The sequence below is a fragment of the Euprymna scolopes genome, chromosome 46, assembly GCF_053919585.1.
Source record: "Euprymna scolopes isolate OS-2025 chromosome 46, ASM5391958v1, whole genome shotgun sequence".
In the NCBI taxonomy this organism is placed as follows: Eukaryota; Metazoa; Mollusca; class Cephalopoda; order Sepiida; family Sepiolidae; genus Euprymna; species Euprymna scolopes.
In genome coordinates, this window is record NC_136527.1 from 135,590,841 (window position 1) to 135,608,340 (window position 17,500).

Here is a 17,500-nt window from a genome sequence, read left to right on the forward strand (position 1 = left end):
TATGTGTGTGTGTGTGTGTATATAAATGTGTATATATATGTGTGTATATGTATATAAATGTGTGTGTATGTGTGTATATGTATATAAATGTGTGTATATGTATATAAATGTATATATATGTGTGTGTGTGTGTATGTATATAAATGTATATATATATATGTGTGCGTGTATGTACATAAATGTATATATGTGTGTTTATGTATATAAATGTGTATATATGTGTGTTTATGTATATAAATGTATATATATGTGTGTGTATGCATATAAATGTGTGTATATATATATGTGTGTGTGTATGTATATAAATGTGTATATATATGTGTATATGTATATAAATGTGTATATATATGTGTATATGTGTATGTATATAAATGTGTATGTGTGTATGTATATAAATGTGTATATATATATATGTGTGTGCATGTATATAAATGTATATATGTGTATGTATATAAATTCATATGCATATATACGAATGTATATATATATATATATATATATATATATATATATATATGAATGTATGTATATGTGTCTATATATGTGTGTGTGCATATATATGTATATATACATATATGTATATATGCATGCATATAGAAATGTAGGTATGTATTCATATGTATAATCAAAGGAAAGGGTTGATTGTTACCGGATGTACAAGTTGCAGGTCTTGTAGGGTCAGCTGTGCGATGCCGACGGGTACTTTCGGGTTATTGTAAGGAACGACGGCTGGGCTGAGCAGTTTCTTGTAACAGCAAGCCGGAAACCGAATGTCTAACATGATGCTATTGTAGACGGCCAATCCCATCAGCTGAGTTTTTGAGGTTAGAGGAAAAAACACTTTGTTGAATCATGATAAATCGAAAACGTTTATGATACATAAAGAACATTAATTAATATACATTTGGAAATCGAACACGCACATCAAATCTGTTGCCAAGGTCACTAGAAAAATGGTGGGATCGTTCTACAAAATTCTCTCCGATTCTCTTGAGCACATGGTACAATGGGGAAAGAGGTGGCTGGTTACTTTAATGCATCTAAAACTAAGCTCCTATCTTTACATCATCAACGCTATGATCCCTATCTGGCATCAATTGAAATGAATTGCTCCCGTCTTGGGGAGGCTCCATGTTTTGACAAGCTTCTGGGTTTGACCTTTACCCCTGATCTGAAATGGAACATGTACATCAAAACCGTTGCCAAGGTCGCTGGAAAAATTGTGTTATCCTTCTATCAATCCAGTAGATATCTCACTGCTGATGCAATTCTCTACCTATATGAAAGCCAAGTACGTCCAAGGATGGAACACTGTTGCCACATCTCGCAGGGGCTGCTAGAAAGGACTTATCCTGCCATGATAGAGTTCAAAATAGACTTCGTAGCCTCGTCGGAGATGTCCTTTTCTCTTTCCTGCAACCTCTTTCCCACAGAAGAGATGTTGCGAGTCTGTCTCTGCTTTATCGTTATTTCCATGGCAGGTGCTCGTCTGAGCTCCAATCTATGTCTTCCCTCGCCAAACCTTCACAAAAAACACTCGTCTAGCTAAAACCACTATCAATGATTTCCCACACTCTTTGTCTGTGCCTAAACCCAAACAGTTTCTTAAAACTGCACGCCTGTGGAACTGTTTTCCGTTTTCCTGCTTTCCGACTGACTACAATATGGTCGTTTTCAAGTCCAATGTAAACAAATTCTTGATGAGCCGTTGCCCTTAAGTAATCCAATTTACTAAATTTCCTCTACTAATGATTGTCCCATTGACTACTGTACGCTCATTAATCCTTATCCTCGAGTAGCCTCAGAGCCTTGATAAGTGGTGACTCCTATTTAAAAAGAACAGAGAAAGGGGGAATGGGAAGGATGAAAAGGGGGGGAAAGGTTTTCCTGCTTTCCAACTTACTACAATATGGTCGTCTTCAAGTCTAATGTAAACAGGTTCTTGATGAGCCGTTCCACTTAAGTAATCCAATTTACCAAATTCCCCTTAAGTAATTCAATTTAGAAAGTTTCCACTAGTAACGATCACTATGATATTATCTCATTGACTGGTCCTTATCCTCGAGTGGCCTCTGAGCCTTGATAAATTGTGACTCCCATGTAAAAAAAAAAAAGAAGAAAGGGGGGAAAAAGGAAGAATGAAAAGGGGGGGGGGGAAATTGGAAGTAGATAAACAGAAGCGTCAATGTTAGGTGCATCTCGTCTCAGGAAGCCAATATCTTTAGACAGCCTGATCTGGTAGAAAAATCTAGAAATCACACCCATGAATGCATTTGACATTATTTTTTTTTAAAGTACCCCTCCCCCACCCACCCACCTTCAAACAAAAACAACTCCATATTTAGAAACATATTTAGAAATTGAAATGGAACCAGAATCGGTAAGTGTATCGGAATCGGGAATAGTATTGGAATTGCCCTTTCACTAATAGACCCAGACTGAAGTAAAATGAGTTTGACACAAGAATCCATCACGGTTAAAGGATAAATTTAAAATGCTTGTCTAGAAACTTATTGAATGCACCTCGTATTCCAATTCCTGCAGTAGGTGTTCACTTGAACGTGAAATCATAGTTCTGGACGGGTGCATTTGCGCAAATCCTCTGCATTTTCAATTTCTCATAAATAACTGTGTGTACAGTTCCCACACTGACATCAAAATGTGCACTTATTATCTCTATAGACACACGACGGTCCTTATCCATGAAATTCTTTATTTGGCCAATCAACTCTGATTTTCTAACTTTCTTATTCCACCCACACCTCTCATCATTCAATAAAATAATTGGTACTTGTGCAGTTTAATCAAGACATTTGAGACAAACTTTAATAGAGAGCATGAGTTGTACACACGACGGTCCTTATCCATGAAATTCCTTATTTGGCCAATCAACTCCGGTGTTCTAACATCCTACCTCCTCCCACACCTCTCATCATCCCTCACAGACTGTCTGACTTCCTTGAATCTCTTATGCCACTCAAAAACTGATGCTCAATTCATGCAAGATGGTCCAAAAGCAGTCTGAAGCATTCCATACGTTTCTGTGTCATTTTTTTCCAAGTTTAAAGCAGAATTTTATTGCATATCGTTCTTCTAAAGTCTCTTCAGGTCCAGATTGCATTTTGGAAATTTACCAGCTTTAGTAGGGTGCATTCCAATCCCTGCTGTAGCTGTTCATTTGAGCATGAAATCATAAAAAATTGGTCAGTCATCTCACAAGATAACATACTAAGGCATCCCCCAACTCTAAGTTATCACTAGGGCCATGACAACAGCATATTCTTTTCATTGTTTTGACTGTCGAGTATATATCCGACACAGTTAGACACAGTTAATCAACCGAGAACCACATCACTCTATATAAAAGCATATGATATCAACGGATACACATTCAAGAGTTAAAACAGTGAAAAGAATATGCTGTTTTCAATAGCACTGAGATGAGCAATTATGGGCAATTCAAAATAATTTTTGTCGCAGGCAAGAGGCATTCAGGTTTGGACCTGTGAATAAATGAGTCACATTACCAACATATGCCCCTCAGAATAAACAGATTAGCAGGTCCAACGATGACCCCCAAAAATAAAGTGATGATTCGCCTTGGCAGTAAGGTCGGGGCACACATAAGAACATCTTAGCCTGAGATCAGTCCCTATAAGAACAGCGACGATTTCCTCAACCTTAGCACAACAAACAAAACCTAATAGGCAAAATGAGTCTATTTTGAACCTTGTCAAGGCAGGATGAGGTGCTTGGACGTACTTGGCTCTGGTCTGGACAATAGGGAAGGTGAGGGATTCTTGTTCAAAAAGTCTGTGACAACAAGGATGGAGTTGTGGGCTGGTGCGTTCACGCAAATCTTCCGCGTCTTCAGTTCCTCACGAATAATTTGTGTTTACAGTTCCCACACTGACATCAAACTGTGCACTTATTATCTCTATAGACACACGATGGTCCTTATCCATGAAATTCTTTATTTGGCCAATCAACTCTGGTGTTCTGACTTCCTTACTCCTCCCACACCTCTCATCTTCCATCACAGAATCCTTGCCTTCCTTGAATCTCTTATGCCACTCAAAAACTGATGCTCAATTCAGGCAAGGTGGCCCCAAAGCAGTCTGTAGCATTTTTGAAATTCACAAGTTGTGACAGGCTTTAATAGGGTGTATTCCAATTCCTGCAGTAGTTGTTCATTTGAACATAAAATCATAAAAATGGGTCAGTCATCTCATAAGATGTTTAGTAATAACATACTGAATTTTCAAGAGTCTACGACAATTTTAAAGTCTGGAAACTTATTGGAGACACCTTGTATTCAAATTACCGCAGTAGCTGTTCATTTGAATATGAAATCATAAAAATTGGTCAGTCATCTCATAAGATGTTTAGCAATAACATACTGAATTTTCAAGAGTCCACGACAATTTTAAATGCCTGTACAAAAAAAGTCTGGAAACTTATTGAAGACACCTCGTATTCACACTACTGCAGTAGCTGTTCATTTGAACGTGAAATCATAAAAATTGGTTAGTCATCTCATAAGATATATAGCGATAACTATACTGAATTTTCAAGAGGCTACGACAATTTTAAATGCCTGTACAAAAAAGGCTGGAAACTTATTGAAGACACCTCGTATTCACACTACTGCAGTAGCTGTTCATTTGAACGTGAAATCATAAAAATTGGTCAGGCATCTCATAAGATGTTTAGCAATAACATACATTTTTAATGCCTGTACAAACAAAAGAAAACAAATTGATAGATGCTTAATAATCCTTACTTCGACTCATGCAATTGTACTTCCTTTTCAGGTGTCCTTTACAGAATTAGGCTGTGTTAAAACGCATCCGCTGAAGCCGAATGGGGAAAATATTTTTGTAACGAAAAACAACCGAGAAGGTAAGTCCATGCACTCGACTTTCTTTTCTTTTCAGACTTCAACACTATGCTCCAATGAATTTGGATCACTACTTATCAAGGCCCGGAGGCCACTCGAGGATAAAGGTTAATGAGTGTGCAGTAGTCAACGGGACAATATCGTAGTAATCGTTAGTCATGTTAAAATTAGAAAATCCATTATGCCACTTTGAATATTCATATATATATTATATATATATATATATATATTATATATTATATATTATATTTGAACGTGAAATCATAAAAATTGGTCAGTCATTTCACAAGATGTTTAGCAATAACATACTGAATTTTCAAGAGTCTACGACAATTTTAAATGCCTGTACAAAAAAAAAGTCTGAAAACTTATATTTGTATATTTTGTTTGAAACTTGAAACTTATTGAAGACACCTCGTACATACATGTATGTTAGCCAATAAAAATGTGAAAAATCGTGTTAAATAAGGTTCTCTATCGCGTAAAGGATACAACTCCGACAAGATGAAATTCCTGATAGTTACTGCAGGGGGCGCTGCTAAACCAATAAACACCCGTCTTCTTATCAAAGGTGAACATCCCTGCAAAAAAAAAAAAAAATTACAGAATTTAAATCTTACGATTTTCTTAAAAACGTTTTAATTATTTTAAATACAAACAAAATCTCTGTAGTCGAATTGAATTGTCGTTCTTGATTTTTTAACAAAAAATAAAACAAGATGGCCACTCCCGGCCTCTTCCTGGAATTCTAATATAATTTGATTTTCTTAATTAAAAAAACTACTCGATCAATTTACGTGATTTTTGGAATATGACATCGTCTCTCTTTCTGTGTTTTTGTTTTTTTAATCAAGTGTAATCTATCTATTAGATAAAAGGCAAAAACTTTCGACGGATCCTAATGAGTATCGTTTTAAAGGTCGGTCCTTTGGACGACAAATATCGAAAAATTGCTAAAAGCATTACTTTCTTTAACCTCAACTTTACAATATTATATATATATATATATATATATATTTTAAAGCAATGAATGGAATACTGTTGCCATATCTGGGCAGGAGCTGCTAAAAACAGCCTATCCTGCCTTGACAGAGTACAAAATAGACTTCGTGGCTTAGTGGGGGATGCCCTTTTCTCTACCCTGCAACCTCTCTCCCACAGAAGAGACGTTGCGAGCCTATCCTTGTTTTATCGTTATTTCCATGGCAGGTGCTCGTCTGAACTCCAATCTCTGGTCCCCTCTCGCCAATCTTTCACGAAAAACACCCGTCTAGCTGAATCCACTGTGAAAAATTTCCCCCACTCTATATCTGTGCCTAAATCAAAACGTGGATTCCATGAACAAAGCTTCTTTCTTAGAACTGCACGCCTGTGGAACTCTGTTCCGTCTGCCTGCTTCCCTCCGGACTACAACTTGGATGTCTTCAAGTCCAATGTTAACAAATTCCTAATGAACCGCCCCCTTAATTAAACACTTCATCAAATCTCCACACTAACGTAATGTACTTGCAATAACCCTTATCCCTGAGTGGCTTCTGGGCTTTGATAAGTGGTGATCACTGTGTAAAAAAAAAAAAAAAAAAATGAAAAGGCACGAAGTCGATAAAAGTCTAAAGAACTACCAACACTAAGCAAAGGCGACACTGTTCGTATTCGATCCCAAGGAAAATGGAACTCATAAGAGTAGTGGTAGATGGACAAAAATCGGAGGCCTGCCATATAAATGCTGAAGTCCCTCAGGCGTCAATCCTGGGCCCAACTCTCTTCCTGATCTACATCAATGACCTCCCTAAACACATACTTAAATCATTCGTTGACATCTATGCTGATGACACGACCATCTACGGCAACACATCAAAGGCTGTAAATGACAAAGTTCTCTCTGATTCGCTCTCCTCTGATCTCAAGCGCGTGGTTCAGTAGGGGAAGATGTGGCTGGTTACCTTTAATGCATCCAAAATCAAACTCCTATCCTTACATCATCAACGCTCTGATCCCCAGCTGGCATCAATTGTGATGGATGGCTCTCGTCTGGATGAGGCCCCGTGTTTTGACAAGCTTCTGGGTTTGACCTTTACTCCTGATCTGAAATGGAACACGTACATCAAGTCTGTTGCCAAGGTCGCTGGAAAGATGGTGGGATCCTTCTACCGCTCCAGAAGATATCTCACTACTTAACAAAAACAGAACAAGGAAACATAACAGGCATCACCTCTTAAAAACAGATGAAAATCCAACACAGTCAAGAAAATAGTCCAGGCATGGAAAAGAGAACAACGAGAGGAAGAACAAAAAAATGAAGATGTTATATACATCAAGTAACACGAGTTATCTCCCCTTGACTGGGATTACTCCCACCATCACCATTGCCTGCAACCTCCCACCATACAATCATGCGGTATATCATATATTGCAGTAGCAAAAACTTCTCAGTGTTAAAGGCTCCTATATGGTTAATTACGCCTGGTCCATAAAGTATGGAAATAAAAAAAAATTATAAAAAACGTTTACAAATGTTTTTTATATAGATGTACATAAGAATACTTAATACTGTATGTCTATAAGTGTGTGTGTGTGTGTGTGTGTGTCTGGTCACGAATAGGCTCCTATATGGTTGACTATTTTAAAAAACTGATTACATATAATGATAGAAGATGTATCGAGACACAGGAATGGGTATGTTTGATCTGGCGGAACGGTGGTTCATTAAAATTGTGGGGTCTGCATTCGCGCCTGGACACAAAGTATGGAAATAAAAAAAAATTTAAAAAAAACGTTTTCAAATGTTTTTTATATAGATGTACATAAGAATACTTAATACTGTATGTCTATAAGTGTGTGTGTGTGTGTCTGGTCACGAATAGGCTCCTATATGGTTGACTATTTTACAAAACTGATTACATATAATGATAGAAGATGCATCGAGACACAGGAATGGGTATGTTTGATCTGGTGGAACGGTGGTTCATTAAAATTGTGGGGTCTGCGTTCACGCCCGGTTCACAAAGTATGGAAACAAAAAATTTAAAAATTAAAAAAAAACATTTACAAGTGTTTTTGATATAGATGTACATAATAATACTTTGATAACTTAAGTAGGGATGGTATAATAAAATTGTGGTGTCTGCATTCGCGCCTGGCCTCCATCGAATGGAAATAGGCACAAACTTTTATAAAGACTTTTCATATCTATCTGTGTAAGTATACTTTGAAAATTATGTATCAGTTTGAAGAAATATGGTATAATAAAATTATGGGATGTTCGTTCGCACCTGACCTCCATAGAATGGAAATATGTCACAAAGTTTAACAAGGTTTTTTTTTATATAGATCCAAAGAATATTTTTATATTAAAATGATCTTTTCTTGGATTTTTATATTAAAATGATCTTTTCTTGGATTTTTATATCAAAATTGTCTTTTCTTTAATTTTTATATTAAAATGGTCTTTTCTTGGATTTTTATATCAAAACTGTCTTTTCTTGGATTTTCATATTAAAATGTTCTTTTGAAATTTTTTTATTAAAATGTTTTTTTTCTTGCATTTTTATATTAAAATGGTCTTTTTTTGGATTTTTATATCAAAATGGTCTTTTCTTGGATTTTTTTTATTAAAATGTTTTTTTTCTTGCATTTTTATATTAAAATGGTCTTTTCTTGGATTTTTATATCAAAATGGTCTTTTCTTGGATTTTTTTATTAAAATATTCTTTGGAAATTTTTTATTAAAATGGTTTTTTCTTGGATTTGTATATTAAAATGGTCTTTTCTTGGATTTTTATATTAAAATGGTCTTTTCTTTGATTTTATATCAAAATGGTCTTTTCTTGGATTTTTTTATTAAAATGGTCTTTTCTTGGATTTTTATATTAAAATGTTCTTTTCTTGGATTTTTATATTAAAATGGTCTTTTCTTGGATTTTTATATTAAAATGGTCTTTTCTTGGATTTTTATATTAAAATGTTCTTTTCTTGGATTTTTATATTAAAATTATCTTTTCTTGGATTTTTTTATTAAAATGGTCTTTTCTTGGATTTTTATATTAAAATGGTTTTTTCTTGGATTTTTATATTAAAATGGTCTTTTCTTGGATTTTTATATTAAAATGGTCTTTTCTTGGATTTTTATATTAAAATGGTCTTTTTCTTGGATTTCTATATTAAAATGGTCTTTTCTTGGATTTCTATATTAAAATGGCATTTTCTTTGAACTGATGGGACCAAAAACTGAGAGAACACGATGTGGGAATCAAATCAATGATTAGCTTTTACTTTAGAAGATAACTCTGGTCCCGGATTCAACCGAAAGAATCCAAAATACAAAAAAAGAAAATACATCCCCTCAACCCACGGAAAGTTGCCGAAAATGCTCTCTAGACTAGTGGGAAATAGATCTCATTATAAATATTCGTACTGTGTGTGTGTGCGTGTGTGTGGTACGCAGTTTATATCAGCCTAGAGGCAACCCACCCAGACAAGTTAGGTACCCAAATGAAGCTTATGACCAAGTGGATGTTTTAGTGATATTTATATCCATGTTTGGCGCAAGGAAATGCAAAAAAAAAAATGAAAAAAAATAACGATTTACTAAAAAAAAAACGTTTTATTTACTGAATATTTTTCGGGTATTCACTGGAAGTTAATATCTCCCTTAGTAAGTTCGATTTACTGTGTGTGTGTGTGTGTGTGTGTGTGTGTGTGTGTGTGTGCGAGACACGGTTTATATCAGCCTAGAAGCAACCCCCTCAGGCAAGTAAGGTACCGAAATGAAGCTTATGACCCAGCGGATCTTTTCGTGATATTTATATCCATGTTGGTTGTATGGAAATGCAAAAGAAAATGCAAAAAAATTAACGATTTACTAAACAACATTTTATTTAGTTGATATTTTTCCGGTATTCACTGGAAGTGTGCGTGTGTGTGTGTTACGTGGTTTTCAACCGAAAGAATCCAAAGCACAGAAAAGGGAAAATACATCTTGACTTTTGAAATTTTCTGATTGATCAAACATTTAAAAGAAAAACAACAAAAAAAAAAGGAATCTTATTGTCATTGAACTTCGTTGTTAAAAGAGTGAGTAGTCACTCGAAGTCTGTTAGTTAGTTAAAAAAAGAAGAAATGGTTGTCAGTGTAAATTTTTTCATGATTGTGGGAAAATTTTAAGTGATTTTTTTAAAAACCTTTCAATTGTCATTTCAAAAAATAATTTCTACCTAAATGTTTAGGCAAGGAGGATCAAGGTGTAATATCTGCTTTGTCCTCTATCAGAGTTGAAATCGTTCTCAACTGGGTCAGTCTTCCTTTTTTAATTTTTTTTGAACAGTCCAAATCCAGAGTTCCCTCTTTTACTAGTAGCAAGGGACAGGGCAAGCCAAAAGGGACAAAACCTTTTACTTTCGTACACGCTCAGTGTGGCCCTTCCCCACCTGCCTTGAAATGTCATTCTTGTTAATAATTATCAAATCGAATTAACGATAAATGTTCCTTTATTTTACCGTAGCAAAAAAATACAACAAATGATAATCCTTATTAATTTTGTAGAAAATAAATAAAATAAAAATTGAATAAAGGCCAGAGAAACAGGACATAAGTTTCAACGAGAAATAACCTCGCCCATTTTGGCTGTCGACCATAAACATGAAATCGACACAATTTTTATACGTTTTTCCGTTTGAAGATAATTGTTTTAATTATATCTCCATGTTGTCTAATTTTTTATTGACCTTGCGGCTACGAAAATACTTTTAGAGTTAAGTCGAGAACCCCCCCCCCAAATAAAAAGTTCTGTAAATATAATTTTTTTTTGCCTTTTTAAAAAAATTATTATTTAATTCAATATCTTAGGACTTTACTAATTATCTTTGAAATAAACCCAGAAAACTAATAATTAATTGTTAATTTTGACTAACTTCCTTTTTCCACATAACCTCCACTTTCTCGTCCTAGTTTTTTGACCCGAGTTTCACTAAGCCATCATTTTTTTTTTGTATCGTCCTTGATAGTAGTAATTCTAAACCACTGTATCTTTGGATTATTATTGGGTTAGCGTTAGCATTTAGGTTATTATTAGGTTAGGGTTATTGTTAACATTTAGAGTTGGTTTTAGATTCGGGTTAGTGTTAGCATTTAGGTTTACTGGTAGCATTTAGGGTTAATGTCAGAATTTATGGTTAGTGTCAGCATTTAGAATTAGTGTTAACATTTATGGTGATTGTTAGCATTTAGAATTAGTGTTAACATTTATGGTTAGTGTTAGCATTTAGAATTAGTGTTAACATTTATGGTTAGTGTCAGCATTTAGAATTAGTGTTAGCATTTAGAATTAGTGTTAACATTTATGGTTAGTGTTAGCATTTAGAATTAGTGTTAACATTTATGGTTAGTGTTAGGTTAGGGGTAGTGTCAACGTTTAGGGTTAATATTAGATTAGGATTGATGTCAGCATTTATGGTTAGTGTTAGCATTTAGAGTTAGTGTAAGGTTTGGGTTAGTGTTAGCATTTAGGTTTACAGCTAGCATTTAGGGTTAGTGTCAGAATTTATGGTTAGTGTCTGCATTTAGGGTTAATGTTAGGCTTGGGTTAGTGTTCGTATTTTGAGTAAGTATTAGGTTAGGATTATTGTTAACATTTAGAGTTAGTATTAGGTTCGGGTTAGTGTTAGCATTTAGGTTTACTGCTAGCATTCAGGGTTAGTGTCAGAATTTATGGTTAGTGTCAGCATTTAGGGTTAGTGTTAGGCTTGGGGTAGTGTTTGTATTTTGAGTTAGTATTAGGTTTGGGTTAGTGTTAGCATTTAGGTTATTATTAGGTTAGGGTTATTGTTAACATTTAGAGTTGGTGTTAGATTCGGGTTAGTGTTAGCATTTAGGTTTACTGGTAGCATTTAGGGTTAATGTCAGAATTTATGGTTAGTGTCAGCATTTAGAATTAGTGTTAACATTTATGGTTAGTGTTAGTTTAGGGATAGTGTCAACGTTTAGGGTTAATATTAGATTAGGATTAATGTCAGCATTTATGGTTAGTGTTAGCATTTAGCGTTAGCATAAGGTTTGGGTTAGTGTTAGCATTTAGGTTTACAGCTAGCATTTAGGGTTAGTGTCAGAATTTATGGTTAGTGTCTGCATTTAGGGTTAATGTTAGGCTTGGGTTAGTGTTCGTATTTTGAGAAAGTATTAGGTTAGGATTATTGTTAACATTTAGAGTTAGTATTAGGTTCGGGTTAGTGTTAGCATTTAGGTTTACTGCTAGCATTCAGGGTTAGTGTCAGAATTTATGGTTAGTGTCAGCATTTAGGGTTAGTGTTAGGCTTGGGGTAGTGTTTGTATTTTGAGTTAGTATTAGGTTTGGGTTAGTGTTAGCATTTAGGTTATTATTAGGTTAGGGTCATTGTTAACATTTAGAGTTAGTGTTAGATTCGGGTTAGTGTTAGCATTTAGGTTTACTGGTAGCATTTAGGGTTAATGTCAGAATTTATGGTTAGTGTCAGCATTTAGAATTAGTGTTAACATTTATGGTTAGTGCTAGGTTAGGGATAGTGTCAACGTTTAGGGTTAATATTAGATTAGGATTAATGTCAGCATTTATGGTTAGTGTTAGCATTTAGAGTTAGTGTAAGGTTTGGGTTAGTGTTAGCATTTAGGTTTACAGCTAGCATTTAGGGTTAGTGTCAGAATTTATGGTTAGTGTCTGCATTTAGGGTTAATGTTAGGCTTGGGTTAGTGTTCGTATTTTGAGTAAGTATTAGGTTAGGATTATTGTTAACATTTAGAGTTAGTATTAGGTTCGGGTTAGTGTTAGCATTTAGGTTTACTGCTAGCATTCAGGGTTAGTGTCAGAATTTATGGTTAGTGTCAGCATTTAGGGTTATTGTTAGGCTTGGGGTAGTGTTTGTATTTTGAGTTAGTATTAGGTTTGGGTTAGTGTTAGCATTTAGGTTAGTATAGTGTTAGATTCGGGTTAGTGTTAGCATTTAGGTTTACTGGTGTTACATGATAAGGGCTGTCCCCTGTTCATGTAAGTATAAAAATAGAGAGATTAGTTAAAATGAAAATAAGAGAAAGCAGAAATGGAACCCTGGACATAAGTTTTAAAGAACAATAGGTTTAAATGGAATGTCCAGTAAATTGTTAATTCGGATGAAATAAATAATAAATAAACTATTCAATTGTTAAAAGAATGTGGATAATAAAATATGGTTAAATAAATTAGATATGTAGGTTAAATTCCTTTGTGGAAACAACACAAGAAAAATAGGTTATTGGGAAATCAATGTCAGAAACGTGCAAAGTCGCGCATGTTGAAACACGTGAATTTTGCTCACGTAGCCGGGATGCATGGATTTCTCAATATAGGAGGTGGGAGTTAGTTGGTCGTGAAGAGAGTCAAGAGACAGTCAGAGAGACAGTCAGGGGAGACGGTCAGTGAGAAAACTTAGAGACAGGCGGACGTCTGAAGCGAGACGTCACTTCAGAAACTAAAATGTGAAACTTTGAGTTCTTAATGAGGAAATCCCGACCGGTCATGAGGAAATAAATTCAGCATGTGTTTTGTGATAAAGCTCATCTTTGTGTTTGTGATTTCTACAAAAAGGTAAATTGTATTGTTATTATATGTCTGTGTTATAAAATGTCATTACATACACATCTCTCTCTAAGATACAACATCATATGTAATAAGACAAGAACTCTCACTAAGATTCATATCTTTACTAATAAGACTCTCTCAATGAAACTTTATATATAACAATCACAATTTGGTGTTCGTGAACCTTTTGCATCAGCGATGCAGAAACCGAACCTGGGGTCGATACCACGAAAAAAAAAAGAAAAAAAAAAAGAAACACAACGTTTTAAAAGGGTCCAACATAATTTTAAAAAAATAAATAATACCACGGAAAAAGAAAAAATTACACGATCACAGAATTCGAAAAAGAAAAAGAAACACAACGTTTTAAAAGGTCCAACATAATTTAAAAAAATAAATTACATAAATAATACCACGGAAAAAGAAAGAAAAAAAAAGGCGAAGAAAAAAAAAATTGAACACACACGCACACAGAGAACAAAAGATACAAGAAATATTAAAAAGAAAAAGAAGAAAAGGCCGATATGCCGTAAAAAGAAATTCGTAGTAATGGAAAAAAATAGTAAACAAGTCACCATGCGTAATTCATTGATAAATGAATTGGTCTGTTAAAAAAAAAACACACACACACACACACACATACACGCAAAGGCAGAGATTGTGTCACCCATTATTGTTTGAAATTTGTAGAAGTGTCATTAGAAAATCTGTGTCAATATGAAATCGTTTGGACGAATTGTTGAATTTAATCTGTCAATCAAAACAGGAATTTCAAAGGTCGCATGTACTCTCTGAAACACCGTGTAAATTGTTTAGAAATGCATTTTGTGTTCATAGTGAACTTTTCGGCTTTTGTGTGTTCATTTATTTTGTTTTTGAAAAAAAAAAAGGGACAATTGTTTTGGACAGACTGTTGAATTGTTGTTTGTTACAGATGATTTTTTTTGTTGTTAAAAAAAAAAATTTATAACTGTTGCAAAATGTTTAAATGTATTAAGGTATTTTTTTTTTTTGAAAATGTTTTTATGATGTTGAACAAATATTGTAAATGTCTTATGTAAACTAAATGTTATGATTTTCACAGCAAGAATTCAAAGTTATCCGTAAATATACATTAGATTAAAATGATCTAGTAGAAAATAAGTTAAGACGTATGGTTGGCTTACAGATTCAGTTAGAATTTTAGAAGGGGGACAAGAATTAAAATTACGTAAACGGGTATTTGGAGAGTTTTTAGATGTGATAAGCCGTAAGAAAGATGTTTTGTTTTAGCATTTGGTTTTTTTTTTTTTTTTTTTAGAGATCCTAAAAATTTTTCTCCAAGAAAAGTGACTTGGTAGGGATTGATAAGCACAAGAAGTGCCCCTATACGAAAAATTTGGGAACCTGGTTAATTAAGTGCTTAAAATAAGCTGGTTGCACGTAACGACTCCAAGCAAAGTAGTAAGTAAGTCTTGGCTTAGTTAATAAACAGGCGTTGGAAAGAATACGAAAATTCTTAAGGGGACCAGTAAACCGATGAGAGGTAGTCCCGAGGCAATCACATATAGCTTAATGAAGTAAGAGACAGGCAAAAATATGCCGTAGATTACGTAAGAAAGATATAACCTTGTATTTTTTTTTCGAGAAGCATGAATGTGGGATATATCTGCTGGATCTTGGAAGCCCTGGTGAGAGAAAAGAAAAATCACAAAAAAAAATCGGGCAATTAGATAGAATTTAGGCCCAATTAAGTTGTTGGGCGCAGGAAAGGTGTTAGTTAGTTAGGGGTGATATTTCTAAATCCTCGTCGAAGTTTCAAGAATCCAAGCAAGGAAATCCGAGTGAATCCGTATGAGAGAAAAAAAAGGTATATCTTAAACTTTTGAAGCCAACCACAAAGATTTAAGTATATGAGCTTTGGTATGTCCCGTATGAGATAGTTATAGAATAAAAAAAAACAAAGCCATACTTGATAAGACTAACCATGCGGAAAGAGAGATCAGAACACTTTTGAGACGAAGGGAGTCGTCCATTTCGAGAAAGGTGAAAACCTCTAGTCTGCGGCATATGGGTGGCTGGAAAATAGCTGATGTGAATCATAGGTAAATACCCTGCACCCAAAAAGTAAATGCCACAAAGATCAGAAAGGTTCTGATCTTATAAAAAAAATAAATAATTGTGAAGTCGGCTGTGAAGGGCTGACTGAAAGAGATTTTTTTTTGTGTTTTTTTAGCCTGATCTTTCTAGCCGTGTGGTTGTGTAGATGTAAAAATAAAAAAAATGTACTAAAGTTAAACATGCATACATTTTTTTTTTTGTGAAATATAGAAGGGAGGGATGTTACATGATAAGGGCTGTCCCCTGTTCATGTAAGTATAAAAATAGAGAGATTAGTTAAAATGAAAATAAGAGAAAGCAGAAATGGAACCCTGGACATAAGTTTTAAAGAACAATAGGTTTAAATGGAATGTCCAGTAAATTGTTAATTCGGATGAAATAAATAATAAATAAACTATTCAATTGTTAAAAGAATGTGGATAATAAAATATGGTTAAATAAATTAGATATGTAGGTTAAATTCCTTTGTGGAAACAACACAAGAAAAATAGGTTATTGGGAAATCAATGTCAGAAACGTGCAAAGTCGCGCATGTTGAAACACGTGAATTTTGCTCACGTAGCCGGGATGCATGGATTTCTCAATATAGGAGGTGGGAGTTAGTTGGTCGTGAAGAGAGTCAAGAGACAGTCAGAGAGACAGTCAGGGGAGACGGTCAGTGAGAAAACTTAGAGACAGGCGGACGTCTGAAGCGAGACGTCACTTCAGAAACTAAAATGTGAAACTTTGAGTTCTTAATGAGGAAATCCCGACCGGTCATGAGGAAATAAATTCAGCATGTGTTTTGTGATAAAGCTCATCTTTGTGTTTGTGATTTCTACAAAAAGGTAAATTGTATTGTTATTATATGTCTGTGTTATAAAATGTCATTACATACACATCTCTCTCTAAGATACAACATCATATGTAATAAGACAAGAACTCTCACTAAGATTCATATCTTTACTAATAAGACTCTCTCAATGAAACCTTATGTATAACACTGGTAGCATTTAGGGTTAATGTCAGAATTTATGGTTAGTGTTAGGCTTGGGTTAGTGTTAGCATTTAGAGTTAGTGTTAACATTTATGGTCAGTGTTAGGTTAGGGTTAGTGCCAACATTTAGCGTTAATATTAAATTAGGATTAATGTCAGCATTTATGCTTAGTGTCAGCATTTAGAGTTAGTGTTAGGTTTGAGTTAGTGTTAGCATTTACGGTTAGTGTTAGCATTTATTGTTAGTGTAAGCATTTAGGGTAAGTGTCAACATTTAGGGCTAATATTAGATTAGGATTAATGTCAGAATTTATGGTTAATGTCAGCATTTAGAGTTAGTGTTAACATTTCTGGTTAGTGTTAGCATTTAGAGCTAGTGCTGGGTTAGTGTTAGTGTTAGCATTTAGGTTAGTATTAGGTTAGGGTTATTGTTAACACTTAGAGTTTGTATTAGGTTAAGGTTAGTGCTAGCATTTAGGTTTACTGCTAGCATTTATGGTTAGTGTCAGAATTTATGGTTAGTGTCAGCATTTATGGTTAGTGTTAAGTTTGGGTTAGTGTTCGTATTTAATATTGGTGGGTGAAATTCATAACATTAAATATTGATTATAGACTGTAAAAATGTTTACAGAAAATTTTTAAATAGTGAAATAATATTAGGCCAAATCGGTTGCTTTGGTATCGTTTACAATAAAAACAAGATTCGCTTGCTCACTGTTTAACTTCTGTTTATATCGCCAATAATAAGAACAAAATGGCGACCATGAAAACCATTAGAGAATACATTAGATTATGAAGTATCAGAATTTATGATTAATGTTAGCATTTAAAGTTAGTGTTAACATTTATGGACTGTGTTAGGTTAGTGCTAGTGTCAGCATTTAGGGTGAATATTAGGTTAGGATTAGTGTTAGCATTTATGGATTGTGTTAACATTTAG

The 17,500-nt window shown here is 34.3% G+C and overlaps 1 protein-coding gene across 1 annotated transcript in view; it reads right to left on the reverse strand.

Annotated features, from left to right (window-relative positions):
• LOC145271196 (putative E3 ubiquitin-protein ligase HECTD2) overlaps positions 1-17,500 on the reverse strand; it is a 223,836-nt gene that overhangs the window by 109,032 nt on the left and 97,304 nt on the right. Inside the window, exons 9-10 of the mRNA XM_080126724.1 lie at positions 5,393-5,481; positions 650-811 (exon numbers count right to left, since the gene is read on the reverse strand). Coding sequence (XP_079982850.1) covers positions 650-811; positions 5,393-5,481 — 251 coding nt within the window. The remainder of the gene's footprint in view (positions 1-649; positions 812-5,392; positions 5,482-17,500) is intronic.